At 45.0% G+C, this 22,317-nt stretch overlaps 1 protein-coding gene across 2 annotated transcripts in view; it reads right to left on the bottom strand.

The window, feature by feature from the left end:
* Positions 1-22,112, bottom strand: part of LOC140211973 (deoxyuridine 5'-triphosphate nucleotidohydrolase, mitochondrial-like) — a 42,691-nt gene extending 20,579 nt beyond the window's left edge. Inside the window, exons 1-3 of one of the 2 annotated variants that reach the window (XM_072282262.1) lie at positions 21,488-21,672; positions 5,283-5,412; positions 4,490-4,581 (exon numbers count right to left, since the gene is read on the bottom strand). In XM_072282262.1, the coding sequence (XP_072138363.1) occupies positions 4,490-4,581; positions 5,283-5,412; positions 21,488-21,635 (370 nt within the window). In that variant the 5' untranslated portion in view covers positions 21,636-21,672. Of the gene's footprint in view, positions 1-4,489; positions 4,582-5,282; positions 5,413-21,487; positions 21,673-22,087 lie in introns of those variants that run through there. The other variant, XM_072282263.1, reaches the window with a different exon arrangement.
* Positions 22,113-22,317: the final 205 nt, after the last annotated feature.

The following is a 22,317-nucleotide window of genomic DNA, read 5'->3' on the forward strand; positions in this document are numbered from 1 at the left end:
TTCAAGTCATCTCTGGAGTTACAAACCAAAGGCGACAAGTAAATTCTATAACAAACATGAGACCACTACCTACCTGTTGAACATAAGAAATAGGAACAGGAGTAGGCCATCTGGCCTGTCAAGCCTGCTCCACCACTTTATTTTCAGTACTCCGCCACTGAAGCGTAGCACTTTATTTTTCTTCGCAAAGGGGAGACCAGCATCAAGTTAAAAATAAAAATGACAGATACTAGACAAGGTTTACAAGTTTGTAAACAGTGAGTACCGGGTGATAGTAGTAATAAACTTTTAAAAGTCAGAAATGGCCTGCTACATTGTAAAAATAGACACGTTTGATCACAAAACAGATAACTGGGTGATGCATACTGAATGAATTGAGCAGTATTTTTAAGCAACTGGAATAGCCAATGAAAAGGGATTGCCAGTTTTGCTGAATGTAATAAGTGGAAAAGCACATAGCTTGCTTACGAGTTTGACCACTCAACCAAACCAGACAAAACAAGTTTTGCGATTAATGTAAAAGCAATACAGGAAAATTTACAACTGAGACCACTGTTGATTGGAGAATGCTTTAGCTTTTATAAATGGAATCAAAAGGAAGGGGAGTCCATTTCAGCTCAAGTGGCTGAATTGCCGAAATTGAGCATTTCAGTACCGCCAATTCAGTAGCTTAATGATGCACCAAGAGATTGTTTAGCTTGTGGAATCTTAGAAGAAAGTATTCAAAAAGAGTTGCTAATTGCAGCACAACTCACATTTAAGAGAGCTGTTGAAATCGCTGCATCAATGGAATCTGTAGCCAGAGACACCATTAAGTTGCGGCGTGGAATGAAAGTGAGCATAAACAAAAAAAATTCAACATTTGAACAGACACCTCCCTGGCCAAACCAAACTGTATTACATTGTGCCAGGGGCTCACATACATCAGACCAATGCAGGTTTAAAGGTGAAACATACAGAGAGCATGAGGGGCAGACAAAACTAAATGGAAAGTGCAGGGAAGAGAAAAATATTTTTAAAAAATCAAGATGCAGTTTCAAAAAGAGCATTAATCTGCATGCTGTTGATAAAAAAAAAATACTGATAGTGATGAGAGTGACACAGGACTGAGTAGCCTTGAGATTTACAATGTGAAAACTTACAAAAGACAAGCAATATGGCTTACACTAGAAGTGAATGGCAAATTAAATTAGAATTAGACACTGGCTTGGCTGGAACATTTCAATGATACTGAACTGAAGCCTGTAGATGATCCAATGAAGAACTTATACTGGAGAGAAGACAACTCCTGTGAGAATGACATTTACGACAGTGAAGTCCAACAACTAATAAGCCACATTGAGCTTTATGTGGTAAAAACAGAGTGCCAGCATCATGGGTCCATGATTGGCTGAGACAATTTGATTTCATTGGAGATCCATCCACAATTTTCCTGCTACATCCCCTTCATTAGTCAATTGAAAGTGAATTAAGAAAGGTACTGGATGATGCCACAGCAGTGCTCCTGGACAGCACTGAAAAACTCAAACACACCAAGGATAAAATAGTGTTAAGTGCCACACTCAAGTTTTACAAAGCCCATTCAGTTCCATATACTATCCATGATGAAGTAGCCAGTGAGCTGGATGGCACAGAGGGCAAAGGAATTCTTTCCAAAGTTGAGTGGAACCTATGGGTAACATCAGTGATCCCAGTAGCAAAGAATGGGTCCATCAAGATCTGTGATGATTTTAAGGTACCATCAACCCAGTACTGGAACTTAATGCCCAGAATAGAGGATATCTTTGCAAACCTTTCTGGAGGGAAACACTTCTGCAAAGTGGACTTAGCTGAGGCCTACCTACAGATGGAGATGGAAGAAGAGTCCAGTGTTTTTCACCATAAAGACTCAACAAAGGGCTTTATCACTGTAATAGGCTTATTTTTGAGGTAGCACCTGCACCTACACTTTGGCAGAAAGCTATAGGACCAGATGCTGCAAGGTTGCCCAGGCTGTGTTACCTAGACAACATCACTGCTACCAGTGAGAATCACAAAGATCTCCAAAATCTGAAGACACTTAAAAAGATTAGAAGATCATGGGCTCAGAGCATGACGCAACAAGTGTTAATTCTTTAAACCAAGCTTTACTTATTGTGGTCACACTATTTACATACAAGGATTACATAAGTGTGCTGAGAAAATTCAAGCAGTGGGGGGATACCCCAAAGGCAAAGGACATGTCACAGTTGTGGTCCCATTTCAAAAATTCTTAATTACTTTAACAGGTTCTTGCTGGATCTGGCTACTGTGCTCCACTCCTTGAACTCATTACTACAGATCGGGGGGGGGGGGGGGGGGCGGAAAAAATGGCAATAGACAAGGCAGTATGGGGTGGCTTTCAAAAATGTAAAGGAAGTGGTGACGTCAGACATTGTACTCACACACTATGATCCACATCACCCAGTGAAGCTTGCCTATAACACTTTCCCTTATGGAATAGGTGCAGTCTCTTATCTCATGGTAGTGGTGATGGAAATGAACACCCCATAGCCTTTGCATCACGTTCGTTTACTACTGCAGAGGAAAAGTATGCACAGGTTGTAAGAGAGGCCTTGAGTCTGGTTTGGGATGTAAAATGTTTCAAACAGTACCTGTACAGCAGAGTTACTTATTACTGGCCATCAACCACGAGTGTCCATTTTCAATCCCCTGAAGGGACTTCCACTAACAGCAGCAGCATGAATGCAGTGATGGGCTCCGTTTCTTAGAGGACACAATTACGAGATTGAATCCAAGAAGACAATTAATCATGGAAATGCTGATGACTATCCCATTTACCTTGGAAAAGGAAATACCTGAAAATTTTAAAAACAAGGATACTCCCTTTGACGTGTTCTCCCTAATGCAAATCGAAAGTCTCCCTACTATGACAGAGATGATCCAAAGGGAAACTGATAAAGACTCCAGTCTCAGGTTTACATGGCAACCCAAAATAGCTGGAATTTGCAGCAGAAATTTCAGTTTTCCCCAGATTTACCAGAGCCAGGATGAACTTGATAGAGGGTTACCTTACGTGGGGATTGAGAGTCATTGTACCATTCAAGCTGAGAGCTAAATTACTGGGAGACCTACATCAAGGAGTGGTCAAAATAAAAGCGTTAACTCAAAGTTTTGTCCGGTGGCTTGGGACAGATAACAGATTGAGCAGCTTGCCATACACTGTTTGGGATGCCAACATGTCCAGAAGATGCCAAGAACAGCTCTTCTCCAAACCTGGGAATGGCTTGCATTGCCCTGGCAGAGGGTTCATGTGAATTTTGCCAACCATTCATGGGCAAAAATTTCTTGGTAGTTGTGCATGCAGCTACAAAATGGCCAGAAGTGTTTCCAATGGCCTCCACTACAGCCTTGCACTCCGTTGGTGTATTAGAAAGCCTATTCTTAAGGACTGGAGATCCAGAACACTTAGCCTGTGTCAATGGACCAGTTTGTTGCAGGACAGCTTCAGCCATTCCTGGAAACGAATAGAATAAGCGACATATTACATCCAGACTGTACCTTCCAGCTACAAACAGCTTGGCGGAAAGGTTTGTCCAGTCTAAAGAATGCACTGCGTGCAATGTCAGTAGAACACACTACACTGACTCTGAATCAGAAGCTTGTCAATTTCTTTCTTACATATAGTAATGCAACACACAATTGAACCAACAATTCACCAGCTATGCTGTCGCTGGCTCATCCCTGACGTTCAGGCTTGGGAGCCCCTTGAACCCAATCTCAGAAGGAGTATGCAAGACAAACAGCTGAGACACAGTGAGGGCTCCTCAAACACGGAGCTTCTAAGTTTCACTCCTGGACAAGCGAGGACTTACAGAGGTGATCACAAGTAGGTGCTTGGAAAGACGAATGGAGGTTGCATCTGACATCATCTGGAGACAACGCATTGATAAGCTGAGGAGAGCAGAGTCAAATGTTAGAAAAGAATTGTGTCCAAAGCTGTCGGAACCACTTTGAGCAGTCTCAGAGTCATCTCCTACAAACACTATTGAGGAGCTCCCTGAACCTGAGGTATATAGGCATATTTGAGTTGAGATGCATTCTATAGTGAGTACTTGATAATTTAAAGTAAAATAGAAATACATGAGATACTTGTCCCAGTGTTGGGGAAGTCCAGAACGAGGGGTCACAGTTTAAGGACAAAGGGGAAGCCTTTTGGGAAACGAGATGAGGAAAAACTTCTTCACACAGAGAGTGGTGAATCTGTGGAATTCTCTGCCACAAGAAACAGGCCAGTTCATTGGCTATATTTAAGAGGGAGTTAGATATGGCCCTGGTGGCTAAAGGGATCGGGGGGTATGGAGAGAAGGCAGGTACAGGGTTCTGAGTTGGATGATCAGCCATGATCGTACTGAATGGCAGTGCAGGCTCAAAGGGCCAAATGGCCTTCTCCTGCACCTATTTTCTATGTTTCTATGAAAGCTAAAGAGTAGCAGTTATTATCACTTACCCACTCTGCCATAGAAACCAGGAGGAAGTGCAATCTGAATATCAGTCTTCGCAATAACTTTATCCTGAGGAAGGATCACATAATCATAGGCACTGCAAGACAACCAGAGAACTGAACTGAACAAGCTGGAGCAAATAATCAAGAAAACAGTGCACCATCCATGCACTTCAATACCCACATTGTTCTTGAATTTATATGTCATATGATAAGTAGTTATCAGACATACTATCAAGTGGTTACTACCCACCCTAAAATGCCCCTTGTACAGGCAGGTAGTCATAAAATTAGAGCAGACAGGCACCCGAGAAAGAGATGGTCAAGGGGAACAGAAATGTGTTTGCTCTGTAAAGCATCATAGGCTCAATGGACAGAATGGCCTCCTGCAATGCTATAACCCTATAATTGTGACACACAATGGTTATCACTAATTGGGTGCAGGAGGGATACACTCAACCCGACAAGACAGAGTGGCGGGGAGGGGGGAGAGAAGAGAGAGCCAGAAAAAGTGAACGGGAAAGAGTAATGGGAAAGGGAAAGGGAGGGTATCAGAGCCCGAGGCGAACCATTTGGTGGCAAAATGAAAATAAAAGCATGCAATTGCAGTGTAGGATTCCTATTATCAGTTTTCTTTTGAAGTACATCACTTTTGAAAAATCAGTAAAGCGAGGAGCGACGGGTTAATTCGAATAATAATTAAGTTTAGTGCAAAAGCGAAGGAAGATGCAGCACAAAGCTCGGGAAATGCAGCGCAGCGCCCCGAGACAGGTACCGGTTCCCCAGCCCGAAGACTCACCTGTAAAGGTCGTAACCCGCCGCCCGCGCCGAGCCCCGTGTCGGCCGGTACGCATTCTCGCTCAGCTTGGCGAACTTGAGCACGGCGCTCTTCACCGGTGAAACGGAGACAACTTCTGAGCTCGGCATGGCTGAGGGAGAAAGGGACGCGGGCTGAAAGAGCAAACAGCCCGCCAAAAACCCGCGCTCCAATCAACGCACGCTCCAATCGGCCTCGCCAATCAGCGCCGACTGGCAGCCGCCGCTCCAATCAGCGGCAGCCGTCCTCTTAGAGCGGGCTCCTAGGTCCCGCCCATTTCCAGGCGCCCACCCCTCCCCCCCCAGGTTCCAGTCCCTTGCTTTTCCAATTCTCCCCGCACTCCCTCACTCCCTCACCGGCATGTCGGTCTCTCTCCACTCCCTGGGTGAAGCGTTTCATATTCTGCCGTGCACACTTTGTTTAATACTGAATTGTACATTTTCACACCCCCGAGCTCTTTTCTCCTCCTCATCTGCCGAGTTACACAGCGCTCCAGCTCTCATTACTTAACTTTATTTCCCTTCCCCATTGGTTTTATCTTCCCATCACCTCTCCCTTATCATCTAACTTACTGCTCAGATTCTAGCATCTGCAACCCCTTATTTCCATGTCACCCTCTCTTTCCCCTCTCCCCCCTCCATGAACGGCCGTTGCCACAAACTGGACCCTCTAATCAACTGCATGAAGAGTCTCAAACCCAAAGCACTGACTCAGTTCCTCTCCACCGATGCTCCCCGATCTGCTAAATTCCTCCAGCATTTTGTGTGTGTAACCCACCAATCAACTGTTGCTCCCACTGTAAACCAAGCCAACAGATCAACTGCCATCACCACAAACCAGGTCAACCAATCAACAGACTAAACAAGATCATTCAGTCAACAAATTAATAGGCTATGGGGGGGGGGGTGGACTATAAAAATGGTAGCCATTGGTGAGGAAGAACATGGACAAATGAATTAATCTGAGAATTTCTGGTATCTCACTTTCTCTGTCTCAGACAGGACCATGTCTGTGACACTGGCTCAGACTTTCTCTATTCATCAGCATAGCCTTACCAGCTGGTCTGCACTAATGTATTCACTTATACGTTGCCCTTAACGGGCAACCTCATTTACAACAAAACCCTAAGGAATCCTGGCCACACCCTATCAAAGATGTTCCCTTTCTCTTATCCACCCAGTCCCCTACTCTATAAATTAAAACCAATTATTTTCTCTCTTATTCAGTTCTGATGGCAAGTTCTTCAACCTGCAAAGATAACTATTTCTCTTTGCAAGGATGCTGTCTGAACTGCTGAGTTTTTCTGGGTTTCTTGTCATTCTTAAAATTTCAAGCAGCTGCAGTTTCTTTTTTGCTTTTCATTCACGCTATATGGTGTATCCGACAGGAGCGTTCACCTCAGAATAAATGATGAAAATACTCGGCAAGTTCACCAGCGTCTGAGGAACGAGAAACCTGATGAGTGGTTCAGAACCAAAACTGACAAGTGAAAACTACAACAGCAAATGAGGAACTCAACAGGTCATGCAATATCTATGGAGGAAAATAGACAGTCAACATTTTGGTTGGAGACCCTTCATCCGCACTTAAGTCATTCAGCAAACGGTTCAGTATCAGTAGATACTCAATGTCCAGCTACGACGATGTTCCCAAAGGGTCCAAATACATGGTGCATGACTCCACGACATGTTAATGCAGTACAGAGTTGAGCAAGTGGATCTGCTGCCTCACCACTCCAGCAACCTAGGTTTCGCCTTGGCCTCAGGTGCTTTCTGTGTGGAGTTTGCACATTCTCCCTCTAACTATGTGGATATCCTCTGGGTGCTCCAGATTCCTCCTACATACGTGAGATGCTAAGTTAATTGGGCACTGTAAATTGACCTTAGTGTGTGTAGATGCAGTGTACAATCCGAGGGAGTTGATTGTAATATGGGAAGAATAAAATGGATTATAATAGGATTGGTGTAGAAATGGTCAGTGCAGACTCTGCGAGCTGAGATCAGAATCAGGTTTATTATCACCGGCTGTGACATGAAATTTGTTAACTTAGCAAAAGCAGTTCAATGCAATAGCAGAGAAAATATATAATAAAATAATAATAAACAAGTAAATCAATTACAATATATTGAATAGATTTTTTAAAATGTGCAAGAACAGAAATATTGTAATTTTAAAAAAGTGAGATAGGGTCCAAGGGTTCAATGTCCATTTATGAGTCGGATGACAGAGGGGAAGAAGCTGTTCCTGAATCACTGAGTGTGTGCCTTCAGGCTTCTGTACCTCCTACCTGATGGTAACAGCAATAAAAGGGCTTGCCCTGGGTGCTAGACGTCCTTAATAATGGACGCTGCCTTTCTGAGACACCGCTCCCTGAAGATGCCCTGGGTACTTTGTAGGCTAGTACCCAAGATGGAGCTGACTAGATTTACAACCCTCTACAGCTTCTTCCGGTCCTGTGCAGTAGCCCCCCCACCCCCCATACCAGACAGTGATGCAGCCTGTCAGAATGCTCTCCACAGTACATCTATAAAAGTTTTTGACTGTATTTGTTGACATGCCAAATCTCTTCAAACTCCTAATAAAGTAGAGCCACTGTCTTGCCTTCTTTATAGCTACATTGATATGTTGGGACCAGGTTAGATCCTCAGAAACCCTGACACCCAGGAACTTGAAAATGCTCACCCTCTCTACTTCTGATTCCTCTATGAGAATTGGTATGTGTTCCTTCATCTTACTCTTCCTGAAGTTCACAATCAGCTCTTTCGTCTTACTGATGTGAAGCCAGGTTGTTGCTGCAACACCACTCCACTAGTTGGTATATCTCACTCTTGTACACCCTCTCGTCACCACCTGAGATTCTACCAACAACAGTTGTATCGTCAGCAAATTTATAGATGGTATTTGAGCTATGCCTAGCCACACAGTCAAGTATATACACAGAGTAGGGCAGTGGGCTAAGCACACACCTGAGGTGCGCCAGTGTTGATCGTCAGTGAGGAGAATATGTTATCATCAATCCAGACAGATTGTGGTCTTCCGGTTAGGAAGTCGAGGATCCAATTGCAGAGGGAGGTACAGAGGCCCAGGTTCTGCAACTTCTCAATCAGGATTGCGCGAATGATGGTATTAAATGCTGAGCTATGGAGAGCCATTAAGATTGTGTCTGCTGTTGACCTATTGTGGCAATAGGCAAATTGCAATGGGTCCAGGTCCTTGCTGAGGCAGGAGTTCAGTCTAGTCATGACCAACCTGTCAAAGCATTTCATCACTGTCGCTGTGAATGCTCCAAGTCAATAGTCATTAAGGCAGCTCACATTATTCTTCTTGGGCACTGGTATAATTGTTGCCTTTTTGAAGCAAGTGGGAACTTCTGCCCGTAGCAGCGAGAAGTTGAAAATGTCTTTGAATACTCCCAATAGTTGGTTGGCACAGGTTTTCAGATCCTTACCAGGTACTCCATCCAGGTGGAGGTGGAGCCTAGGAGGAACAATGGTGCCGAAGGGCGACTCCTTTGCTCACATCTTCGGAAACAGCTCTATTTCTACCTTTAATATTTTATTTTTCCCTTTCAGCGTTCTTTTGAAGACCCTAATCTGGAGTTACACGCAGGCTTCAGTTCTTTGCGGGACTGGCCTGAGAATCTCGATCGTGTTCGGAAGCCTAAGATCTCGGGCTCTGGAGACAGGCAGATCGGTGTCACGGCAGGAGATTCATGTGTCGTCGGGGAGGCCAGAAAATCTTTTGCTGTGGGTCTGAAGACCTGAGGTCTTTGCGATCTTCGGACACAGAGCTCGAAAAAAGTGACGAAACGGACTTTTAATATGATAAACCAGCGGGTTGTTGTTATGTCTCCCGCTCGCTGTGAAAATGGGGAACACCTCCCTCTCCCTTGCTAGGGGCAGAGAGAACTGGTGAGTTATCGAATGTCAGATGAAATGTGAAGCCTTTGGGGTAACTTTGGTCTGTGTCTTTGCTATTGCTTAGCACGATTGAGCTCAGTGATGGTACCGATCTTTTTTTTGTTGGTGGGGGGAGGGGGGATTGTTGCTCGCTGCTGCTTATGCACAGGAGGGGGTGAGCTGGGGTTGTCACGTTTAACGTCGTTCATTCTCTGGGGCACTTCTCTGTTTTCGTGGATGTTTACGAAGAAAAAGCATTTCAGGATGTATATTGTATACATTTCTCTGACATTAAATTTGACCTTTGAACCTTCCACCTTGCAAGGGTTCACTCTCTTTAAAGACAGCCTAACATTGGCCTCTGAGACGGGGATTACAGGGTCACCGGGTGCAGCAGGGATCTTCACAGCTGCAGTTGTGTTCTCCCTTTCAAAACGTGCATAGAAGGCATTGAGTTCATCTGGTAGTGAAGCATCACTGCCATTCAAGTTATTGGGTTTCGCTTTGTAGGAAGTAATGTCTTGCAAACCCTGCCAGAGTTGCCATGCATCCAATTTCACCCCCAACCTCGTTCGAAATTGTCTTTTCGCCCTTGAAATAGCCCTCTGCAAATCATACCTGGTTTTCTGGTACAGGCCTGGGTCGCCAGACTTGAATGCCACAGATCTAGCCTTCAGCAAATGACGTACCTCCTGGTTTATCCACGGCTTTTGGTTTGGGTATGTACAGTAAGTCTTTGTGGGCACACGCTCATCCACACAGGTTTTAATGAAGTCGGCGACACTGCAGCATACTCATCCAGGTTCGAAGATGAATCCCTGAATATAATCCAATCCACTGATTCAAAGCAGTCCTGTAGGCGCTCCTGTGACTCCTTCGTCCATACCTTTTTGGTCCTCACTGCTGGTGCTGCAGTCTTCAGTCTCTGCCTATACTCAGGGAGTAGAAGTACAGCCAGGTGATCAGGCTTCCCGAAGTAAAGGCATGGAATAGCACAGTAGGCATTCTTGATGGTGGTGTAGCAATGGTCCAGTGTGTTGTTTCCTCTGGTATTGCAAGTGATCTGTTGATGGTACTTGCTTAGTGATTTTTTTCAGACTGGCCTGGTTAAAATCTCCCAAAATGATGGTCAGCTACTGCTGAATTCCGAAACCAATGGACTCCTGCCCAGCTGATCACTGTTTCTGGAGAGAAAACAACTGATTATTACAGGTGCATAACCTTCTTGTTCTTTCAGCTTTCTGATGGGAGTTCTCCTTCAGATTCCTGCTTCCATCCCCAAGAATCACTCCCCTTCATACAGCACTTGCCCTTGCAACTGCAGGAGATGCAGTATCTCATAAACATAAGGAATTTTGCAGATGCTGGAAATCAAAAGAAGCACACACAAGTTCCTTCAGCATTTTGCGTGTGTTGCTCTGGATTTCCAGCATCTTCAGATGCTGCCTGTTGTGTTTCCTCCAACATTTTCTGGGAAATGCAACACCTCCTCCTTCATCTCCTCCCTCCCCACCATCAGGGGATCCAATAAAGCCCTTGCAGGTGAAGCAACGATTTACTAGTGGGCTGTTTTTCATGCTCATGATATAGTCTCATTTACATTAGAGGAAATCTTCTGAAGTAGTCCTTCAGGATTGATAATGGCTTCGTTCCATTCAGATTTCAACAGTTCAGATGTGGCTGACGTAGATGCTGATCAATGCAGATCAGTAGATCGTGGATGCAAGGTGATCACCACCAATGTTCTCTCTAAGGTGTGCATGCACACACATCTTTTGCTTCTAATGCGCAAAAGGTTGTCACCCTCTACCTCACTGGCATGTTACGTATATTTCACGATCATACACAATCACATTTCCTTTTCCGTTTCTGATGTGGATGGTGTTGATAACATGGAGTTTGTGATGATTTATCTGCCGATTTTAGAACTGGCTTATTTATAGTGTTTCTATCGAAGAAATTATTCAGTGTGCACATGTTGTTGTCACTGGGCAAAGAAATTGCACAGCACAAGATTTTTGCCCACACTGGTCATTACAAGTTGGAGGGACTCAAGTGCAGAAGGTGTTGGCCTGAGAGGAGAGACTGGACTTCCACTGAATTTTGAGGACTTTGTGAGCACAGTGTTTGTTGAGATATTTTCCCAGGTAGTCCAAGGCTCAGAAACATAAGAAGGAAGGGATCACAGCTGCCTGGCAGACCATCAGGTCTGTACCAGATCTGACAACTTGGTTTTCAAATGTCCTTTATTATCCAAGGACCAAAAATGGTGAATTTCACCATTAATAACCCCCTTTGCTGAAAGATGGTTCCCAAGATATGGAAGGTGTTTCAAGTTCTCCAGGTCTCACCCATCAAAAGGCTGCGGAGTGCAACAGGGGAAGGTTGGTGGAGAATCCTGGTCTTTCAGACATTGAGCATAAGATCCACCCTCAGGTATATCTCAGTGAATGAGTCAATAGTGTCTTAGAGATCGGCACCCGGGTGGGTGTGAATGGAAGTGCCATCCACCACTGCAGCTCACTGCTGTAGTCTTTCTGGCCCTGTTTCTGTAGTGTAGACACTGTGGATTGAGAAGTTTGCCATTTGTTCTGTAGATTAACTCCAGTCCTGGGGAGGCTTGTTGGAAATTTTGTCCAACGATGCAGCAGGAAAGACTGATAGAATTGTTAGTGCTGTGACAGACCCTGTTTGACACCCGTCCTTACTGAGATTAGTTCTGCCCCTGGTTAGTATCATGACTTATTTGCTTTTGTGGAGCAAATGTAAGAGATGAACTTCTGTGGGTGACGAGGGTGTTCCACATTCTTTCTTGACTGATGAATGAAGTCTGGAGTGAGGTTACAGAAGGCCACATACAGAGGCTGGTTCCACTCCCAGTGTTATTATTAGGGTTTGCATGTTGTGGAGGTCATGTGCACCGAGTCACCTAGGCGGACACAATTCACTCTGCAATTCAGAAAGCAGATCTTCAGCCATGGGGAGGAGCTGGCTCAGGATGTCCCTGTGTCAGACATCAGAAAGACCTCTCTGCAGTTACCTCATCGCACTTGATTCCTCTTCTTGAAGATCAAGTTCAAGTTTAATTATCATTCAACCATAGATTAATAATAGCCAAACGATACAGCGTTGCTTCAGGGCAAGGTGCAAACCACATTACCAAGAGCGCACAGCACACTCACATAGCATATAGCACAAATAATGGTTACCATTATGCCATTTGACATTCTGTGATATACCTTTCTCATCCCTAATGTGAACAAGGAGACGGTAGATTCAACCCCGGGATTTCAATGGGATACCAAATTTTCCTGGCACCTGTCCTTTTCTGAGTTGAGGTGCATCCTTCTTGTCAGTCAGGAGTGGATGAACCAAGTGGGCGGCTGTGGGATGAAGGCCAGAGGGCTCACATCAAGCACCACACTGCAAGTTAAGGTTTCGAAGTGTTCCATTCACAGAGGGCACTGACTACCTCTCTATCCCTGATTGTGGAGGGACAGTGCAGGAAGCTCACTCATCTCATGATCCCACACCTGCACTCTTGGCTCCTGGGAAAACTGTTATGTACACTCGGGGTCCAAGGGACCCTGCAACAAGTGCATCAGACATAAAACTTTACCTCGTTTTATTTTAACTCAGTTGTCAATACTTCCCAGGTCAGAAAATTGGAACTGGCTATGTCCAAGTCTGACAGATGACACCTTCAACTCAGCCCATTTGGCACTGTTGACATCAGTAGATCTGAACAATTGCCCGATTTAAACCTAGAGGAACCTTTTTTTTTGTCACCTCTGTTTTTCTCATGGCATGAAAGGTGGCCATTTAGTCCACTGAATCAATACTGGACCTCAAAGCTATTCCATCTGTCCAGTTTCCCCATTTATTTCCTATACAGGCTGTTTCAAGGAAATGAACTCCAGAACATATCAACTAGCTGTGGGAGGAAATCCAGGCACAGGCAGAACATGCAAACTTCGCACACAGAGCACTTGAAGTGAGGATTGAACCTGGGTCACTGAAGGTGAACTGTGCTACTCTCTACCCAGCACATGTACGTATGAATTAGGAGCCAATCGACCCATATGTCATGTTCATGCCAATCTCCACCTTAAATACAACCAACGCCCTGGTCCCCACAGTTGCCCGTGGTAACAAATTCCACAAGTTCACCACCCTCTGGCTAGAGAAATTTCTCCACATCCCTGTTTTAAATGGACACCCCTCTATGCTGAGGCTGTGCCCTCTTGTCCTAGACTCCCCACCGCGGCAAACATCCTTTTCGCATCCACTCTGTTTAGGCCTTTCAACATTCAAAAGGTTTCAATGACATCCCTCCTCATTGTTCTAGATTTCAGCAAGTACAGACACAGAGCCATTAAACGTTCCTCCTATGATAAGCTTTTCATTCCCAGAATCATCCTTGTGACCTTCCTCTGAACCCTCTCCAGTGCCAGCACATCTCTTCTCAGATAAGGAGCCCAAAACTGTTCACAATACTCAAGGTAAGGCCTCACCAGTGCCTTATAAAGCCTCAGTATCACATTCCTGACCTTAAATTCTAGACCTCTTGAAATGAATGCCAACAATACCTTTGCCTTCTTCACCACCGACACAAACTGCAAGTTAACCTTCAGGGTGTTCTGCACAAGGACTCCCAAGTCCCCTTGTATCTCAGATTTTTGGATTTTCTCTTTTAGAAAATAAACTGCACATTTATTTCTTCTACCAAAGTGCATGACCATGCATTTTCCAATATTGTACTTCATTTTCCACCTTCTTACCCATGCTCCTAACCTGTCTCAGTCCTTCTGCAGTCTTCCTGTTTCCTCAATACTAACTGCCCCTCCACCAATGTAGGTATTAAGAAAGAGGATGTGCTGGAGCTTTTGGAAAGCATCAAGTTGGATAAGTCACCGGGACCGGATGGGATGTAACCAGGCTACTGTGGGAAGCGAGGGAGGAGATTGCTGAGCCTCTGGCAATGATCTTTGCATCAGCAATGAGGAAGGGAGAGGTTCCGGAGGATTGGAGGGTTGTGGATGTTGTTCCCTTATTCAAGAAAGGGAGTAGGGATAGCCCAGGAAATTATAGGCCAGTGAGTCTTACTTCAGTGGTTGGTGAGTTGATAGAGAAGATCCTGAGAGGTAGGATTTATGAACATTTGGAGAGGCATAATATGATTAGGAATAGTCAGCATGGGTTTGTGAAAGGCAGGTCGTGCCTTAACAGCCTGATTGAATTTCTTGAGGATGTGACTAAGCACATTGATGAAGGTAAAGCCGTAGATGTAGTGTATATGGATTTCAGCAAGGCAATTGATAAGGTACCCCATGCAAGGCTTATTGAGGAAGTAAGGAGGCATGGGATCCAAGGGGACATTGCTTTGTGGATCCAGGACTGACTTGCCCACAGAAGGCAAAGAGTGGCTGTAGATGGGTCATATTCTGCATGGAGGCTGGTGACCAGTGATGTGCCTCAGGGATCTGTTCTGGGACCCCTACTCTTTGTGATTTTTATAAATGACCTGGATGAGGAAGTGGAGGGATGGGTTAGTAAATTTGCTGATGACACAAAGGTTGGGTGTGTTGTGGATAGTGTGGAGGGCTGTCAGAGGTTACAGTGGGACATTGATAGGATGCAAAACTAGGCTGAGAAGTTGCAGATGGAGTTCAACCCAGATAAGTGTGAGGTGGTTCATTTTGGTAGGTCAAATATGATGGCAGAATATAGTATTAATGGTAAGACTCTTGGCAGTGTGGAGGAACAGAGGGATCTTGGGGTCCAAGTCCATAGGACATTCAAAGCAGGTTGACTCTGTGGTTAAGGCAGCATATGGTGCATTGGCTTCATCATTCGTGGGATTGAGTTTAAGAGCCGAGAGGTGATGTTGCAGTTATATAGGACCCTGGTCAGACCCAACTTGGAGTACTGTGCTCAATTCTGGTCGCCTCACTACAGGAAGGATGTGGAAACCATAGAAAGGGTGCAGAGGAGATTTACAAGGATGTTGCCTGGATTGGGGAGTATGACTCGTGAGAATAGATTGAGTGAACTCAGCCTTTTCTCCTTGGAGCGACGGAGGATGAGAGGCGATTTGATAGAGGTGTACAAGGTGATGAGAGGTGTTGATCGTGTGGATGGTCAAAGGCTTTTACCCAGGGCTGAAATGGCTAGCATGAGAGGGCACAGTTTTAAGGTGCTTGGAAGTAGGTACAGAGGAGATGTCAGGGGTAAGTTTTTTTTTAAATGCAGAGAGTGGTGAGTGCATGGAATGGGCTGCCAGCGGCAGTGGTGGAGGCGGAAACAATAGGGTTTTTCAAGAGACTCCTGGATGGGTACATGGAGCTTAGAAAAATAGAGGGCTGTGGGTAAAGCCTAGGTAGTTCTAAGGTAGGGACATGTTCGGCACAGCTTTGTGGGCCGAAGGGCCTGTATTGTGCTGTAGGTTTTCTATGTTTCTATGTTTCACTCAATCCAGTATAGCTGATCCCCTAGTAAGCTCAATGACAAAGTGCTCTAAAAAGCCATCTCATAGGCATTCAACAAATTCACTTTCGGGATCCATTATCAACTTGATTTTCCCAATCAACCTGCATGTTAAAATTTCACATAACTATCATAACATTGCCCTTTTGACATGCCTTTTCTATTTCCTGTTTTAGTCTGTAGTCCACATCCTAGTTACTGTATGGAGGCCTGCATATAACTCCCATCAGAGTCCTTTTACCCTTATAGTTTCTTAACTCAAACCCACAAGTATTCAGCATCTTCCGATCCTATTTCATATCTTTCTGATGATTTGATGTCACTCTTTACCAGCAGAGACATGCCACCCCCTCTGCCTGCCCTCCTACCCCTCCGATACAATGTGTAACCTTGGAATTCAGTTCCTAACTACAATCACCCTTCAGCCACCCAGATCATCCAGTATCGACCTAGGCCCTACAACTATCCAAAAACTCTGCTCGTACTGCCTTCTGAGGACAAGAGTTCTAAAAATTCATAATGTTCTGAGAGAAAAGATTTTGTAGGCAAGTCCCCATTCTTAAACACTGACCCCTAGTTCTAGATTCTTCCACCAGAGGAAACACCTTCTCCTCCTATATGGTCAAAACCCTCAAGGTTGTTTTTTAATGTTTTTTATGAAGTCATGCCCAACTTTAAGTCCAGTGTACACAAGCCTGACCTGCTCAACTTTTCCCGAATCCAGTTCAAGTGAAGGCTCTCAACCCAAACATTAATTGTCCATTTCCCTCCAGAGATGCTGCCTGACCTGCTGATTTCTTCCAGTATCTTGTTTTTTGCTCGAGATTCCAGTATCTACAGCCTCTTGTATTTCTCATTATTGGTCTAGTAAACCTTTTCAGTACTGCATCCAACTCATTAACATTTCAACTATTGTCACAACCACAACTAACGTATTGTTCGCTCAGTACTCATCAGTAGCCCACAGAACCACTGGATGACAGAAGAAGTGAATGTATTTGCGTAATGTAGAGAAATAAAACCTTACCAAAGCTTTCAGCTACATACACATTGTTCACTAATTCCCCTTTAAATGTCACTCTCCACTTATTTCAAAATACACACGGAAATGTTGAAAACACTCAGTGGGTTAAATACCCTCTGGGGGGAGAACAGCAGTGCTAATGCTTCAGATCAAAGACCTTTCACCGAATACCTTTATGTTAAATAATCTTGAGTGGCTTCTCATAATATCTCATGCTACATTAGCTCTAGTGCATGTCTTTATAATATTTCATTCACAATGTTTACCTAGTTTTAATAAACTTGTTACAAAGTTCTGGGTGTGTTGTTCTGCCAGCCTGGACAAGTTTCACCCCTCAGGAATTGGGATTTCAGGCTACAAACCCTAACCTCTACTGAACCCTAACCCTCTCTTCACAAACGCTGTCTGACCTGCTGAGCATTTTGTTTTTGTTTCAGAATTCCTGCACGTGCAGTCGCTTTTTTTTTGGCTTTTCTAACTTGTTCCAAAGAAGGGTGCCCTAAATAGGAAATCCTACAGAAATCCCACCAATTCAGTCTTAATCCAATTTCATCTGTGTGTGATTTTCAGATATCTGCATGAAATATCTTGTACCCTTGAAGGCATCAAGCTAAGTACCATCAGGATTAGTTTTAAGCCTCTTTATTGTTAACTGAATATATGAAACTCGTGCGGTATAACTTCAGGGTCACCTGTACCCTTGGTATCCAAATATGAACGGAATGTTGGCCTTCATTGCTAGAGGGATTGAATTTAAGAGCAGGGAGATTATGCTGCATCTGTATAGGGTACTGGTGAGGCCGCATCTGGAGCTCTCCGTACAGTTCTGGTCTCCATACTTGAGGAAGAATATACTGGCTTTGGAGGCGGTACAGAGCAGGTTCACCAGGTTAATTCCGGAGATGAGGGGTTTAGACTGTGAGGAGAGATTGAGTTGCCTGGGACTGCACTCCCTGGAATTCAGAAGGATGAGAGGAGACCTTATAGAAACATATAAAATTATGAAAGGGATAGATAAGATAGAGGCAGGAAAGTTGTTTCCACTGGTAGGTGAAAAACTAGAGGACACAGCCTCAGGATTCGGGGCAGTAAATTTAGGATTTAGATGAGGAGGAACTGCTTTTCCAAGAGAGTGGTGAAAGTGGGGAATTCTCTGCCCAATGAAGCGGTGGAGGCTACCTCAATAAACATATTTAAGTCAAGACTGGATAGAATTTTTGCATAGTAGGGGAATTAAGGGTTATGGGGAAAAGGCAGGTAGGTGGAGATGAGTCCACAGTCAGATCAGATATGATCTTATTGAATGGCAGAGCAGGCACGACAGGCCAGATGGCCAACTCCTGCTCCGAATTCTTATGTTCTTAGGAAGATTGGTACAAAACCCAGTGAAAAGCCTCCAGTCATAGGGCAGGGTTTAAGGACTCAAAGCCCCAATTCGACACCAAGTTTCTGCTATTGATCATATCCCACTGTGTCCACTGTTTTCCAACTGCCTGAAATGATATCAATTGCCTTTAGCTGACTTCTACCTCTGTTCCCTGGACTAATGCTGCCTGAAACTTTGAGTCAAAGTACCATGTCAATGTTCTAAAGAATGATCAGGAATCCAACCGGTTTTGTTGTACGGTAAAGGCCCTCTAATGATATGAAAGGCATTCGTTTTTTTTAGTCCAGTGAGGCAGTTGGCAGACAGTTCTCTGAGCTATGAGGGGAGGTTGGTACATGGTTAACATAAACCATAGAACAGTACAATACAGTACAGGCCCTTCAGCCCACAATGTTGTGCTTACAGAGCTGTGGGGGAGAGGTAATACCAGCACCATCTTAAAACAGTCTGTCCAAGCCTGCACTTTCGAGTTCTATTTCACCACCCCTGTGCTACAGCTTAACAACACAGATGTTCTCTTCCAGGTCTGAGACTGTTCTAGAGTTGAGGCAGTTGGTCAGGCTGGGTTACAACACCAAACATATGCTCCAGACCTTCCGAAAGGACCACCTTCCGCAGGCCTTTCAGATTTGTTCGCACCCCAGTCTCACAGCACAGGAACAGGCTCTCCAGCCCTCTGAGCTCCCACCATCCACTTAAACATCCTGTATGGCCATCAGCTTCAGCACTGGGAGGAACACTCAGAAGTTTAATTCAGATTAATGAAAGGTGTTGCATTTTGGTAAGACAAACCGGGACAGGACTTACACAGTAAATGATAGGGTCCTGAGGAGTATTGTAGAACCGAGAGACTTGCGGGTACAGTACATAGTGCTCTGAAAGAGGCGATACAAGTAGTCAGAGTCATGGAGAAGACACTTGGCACTCTTGCCTTCATCGTTTAGGGTATTTTGTACAGGAAGTTGGGACGTCATGCTATACTAGATATTAGTGAGCCCACATTTGGAGTACTGTGGATAGTTCTGGTCACCCTGCTTTCCAAAGAATGTCATGAAACTGGGGATGGTGCAAAGATTCAAAAGGACGTTACCAAGACTGGAGGGCTTGGGTTATAAGGAGAGGCTGGCCTGTTTTCTCTGGAGTGTAGGAGGTGGAAGGGTGACCTTATAGAGGTTTATAATAATCATGAGGCGTGTAGATAAGCTGACTGGCAGTTTTTCCCCCCAGATTAGGGGAGTCCTAAACCAGAAGGTGCAGGGGTAGAGTAAGAGGGAACATTTTTAAAGGGACCATCTGTTTCACACAGAGCGTGGTGGGTATGTGGAACAAGCTACCAGAGTAAGTGGTAAAAGCACGTACAATTACCATTTTCAATAGACTCTTGGACACGTTTAGAAGGACAAGGAGACCAAGTCAGGTCATTTGGCTGGCGTGGACAAGATGGCGCAAAAGGCATGTTTCCATGCTGTTTAACTCTATGACTCAAAGGTCAGGAACAAAATTCACTTGGAGATCGGCAGAGCCTGAGGCATCTGCTGAAATCTGTGGAGTCCCACTACTGTTCACAGACCCGAGCTGGGACCTCTGCACAGCCCCCTGAAAATCCACTCACTGCTCAGAGTGGAGGCTGTTCCCACTGCAGTTTGTGTGAAAAATAAATAAGGCGTCTCACAGCTGAATGGAGGTCTGAATCCACTGCAGCAGATTGACAGAAACACCATTGGCTGCAATAAATCCAGTGGTCAGAGGGTCATTACAAGTGTCAGGAACCATCCTCCACACTGTCCATATTGTCCAGACTGACTCCCATATGTGCATCAATGTCCTCTCTCCAGCACAAAGAGGCCAAACTCATACAGAGGGACAACACCTCATATTCTGCCTTCCTCCAAACTGATGGCACGAGCAGCAATTTCTCTAACACCCAATAATTACCCTCTCTCCCTTTTCCCTCCTTTTCCATTCCCCAATCTGGTTACCCTCTCACCTTTTTCCCCCAACCCCATCCTCATGACCTGCCATTAAACTCCCTACGGTTCCCCTCCTCCTTCCCTTTCTCCTGCGCCACTCCTATCACATTCCCTCTCCTTCATCTCTCCCACCCAATCAGTTCTCAGCTTCTGGCATCATTCCCCCTTCACCCGGTCTCACCTACCACCCGCTAGTTTGGCCTCCTTCCCCCCCCCACACCATAGAAACCATAGAAACTACAGCACAGAAACAGGCCCTTTGGCCCTTCTTGGCTGTGCCGAACCATTTTCTGCCTAGTCCCACTGACCTGCACACGGACCATATCCCTCCATACACCTCCCATCCATGTATCTGTCCAATTTATTCTTAAATGTTAAAAAAGAACCCGCATTTACCACCTCGTCTGGCAGCTCATTCCATATTCCCACCACTCTCTGTGTGAAGAAGCCCCCCGCAATGTTCCCTTTAAACTTTTCCCCCCTCACCCTTAACCCATGTCCTCTGGTTTTCTTCTCCCCTTGCCTCAGTGGAAAAAGCCTGCTTGCATTCACTCTATCTATACCCATCATAATTTTATATACCTCTATCAAATCTCCCCTCATTCTTCTACGCTCCAGGGAATAAAGTCCTAACCTATTCAACCTTTCTCTGTAACTGAGTTTCTCAAGTCCCGGCAACATCCTTGTAAACCTTCTCTGCACTCTTTCAACCTTATTTATATCCTTCCTGTAATTTGGTGACCAAAACTGAACACAATACTCCAGATTCGGCCTCACCAATGCCTTATACAACCTCATCATAACATTCCAGCTCTTATACTCAATACTTCGATTAATGTACCAAAAGCTCTCATTACGACCCTATCTACCTGTGACGACACTTTTAGGGAATTTTGTATCTGTATTCCCAGATCCCTCTGTTCCACTGCACTCCTCAGTGCCTTACCATTAACCCTGTATGTTCTACGTTGGTTTGTCCTTCCAACGTGCAATACCTCACACTTGTCAGTATTAAACTCCATCTGCCATTTTTCCAGCTGGTCCAAGTCCCTCTGCAGGCTCTGAAAACCTTCCTCACTGTCTACTACACCTCCAATCTTTGTATCATCAGCAAATTTGCTGATCCAATTTACCACATTATCATCCAGATCATTGATATAGATGACAAATAACAATAGACCCAGCATTGATCCCTGTGGCACACCACTAGTCACAGGCCTCCACTCAGAGAAGCAATTCTCTACCACCTTCCTACTCTGGCTTCATTTCCAGCCTTGATGAAAGGTCTCGGCCCGAAACATCAACCGTTTATTCATCTCCACAGAAGCTGCCTGACTCGCTGAGCTCCTCCAGCATTTTGTGCGTGCTGCTCCAGATTTCTAGCATCTGACTCAGGCAAACATGACCGGCAATGTTCTTACTGTCTTTCCCCTGCTCGGCTCTGGAGGTCCCTGTCTCCGCTCTGGAAGTGCAGAGCGCCCTTGGGAGTGCACGGGTCCCCGCCTCCCAGCCGATGCAGCGGATGAAAGAGCCTCCGACCAGAAGCACGGGACCCGAGTTGCGGAGCATCGCCCGTCAGACGCGACGAAGCGGTGGCGAGACGAACCGGGGGCGGAGCAGGAAGCAGGCGGGTCCTTCCTGTGCCGACCTGCGGTTCCGTGGGCAGCGCAGTGCTGACTGCTGCGGGAGAGCGCTCTCTGTTAAAGGGAACGCTGTCTTACATCAAGTAGGTGGTTTACATCTCACCATTTTGAAGCCTAATGGCTTGCTTCTGGCTCAGCAGCTACAGAATTCTTCCAGCTTTTTATATTATTTTAGGTCATTTAAAAATATTAAACTTCAAAGTAAACTTTACTATACTCTGCGGGTATTCGCAGTAAACACAATATAATCAATGGAAATCACCCCGAAAGGACGGACAAACAATCAAACTTTTCAAATACAAAAAAAAATAAGCAATAAATATCGAGAACCTGAGATGATTGCGGACTTCCGGAAGGGTAGGATGAAGGAACACATACCAATCCTCATAGATGGATCAGAAGTGGAGAGAGTGAGCAGTTTCAAGTTCCTGGGTGTCAAGATCTCTGAAAACCTAACCTGGTCCCAACATACCGATGTGGTTATAAAGAAGGCAAGTCAGCGACTATACTTAATTAGGAGTTTGAAGAGACCTGGTATGTCAACAAAAACACTCAAAGACTTCTTTAGATGTACCGTGGGGAGCATTCTGACAAACTGCATCACTGTC

The sequence above is a fragment of the Mobula birostris genome, chromosome 18 (assembly GCF_030028105.1).
Source record: "Mobula birostris isolate sMobBir1 chromosome 18, sMobBir1.hap1, whole genome shotgun sequence".
NCBI lineage: Eukaryota > Metazoa > Chordata > Chondrichthyes > Myliobatiformes > Myliobatidae > Mobula > Mobula birostris.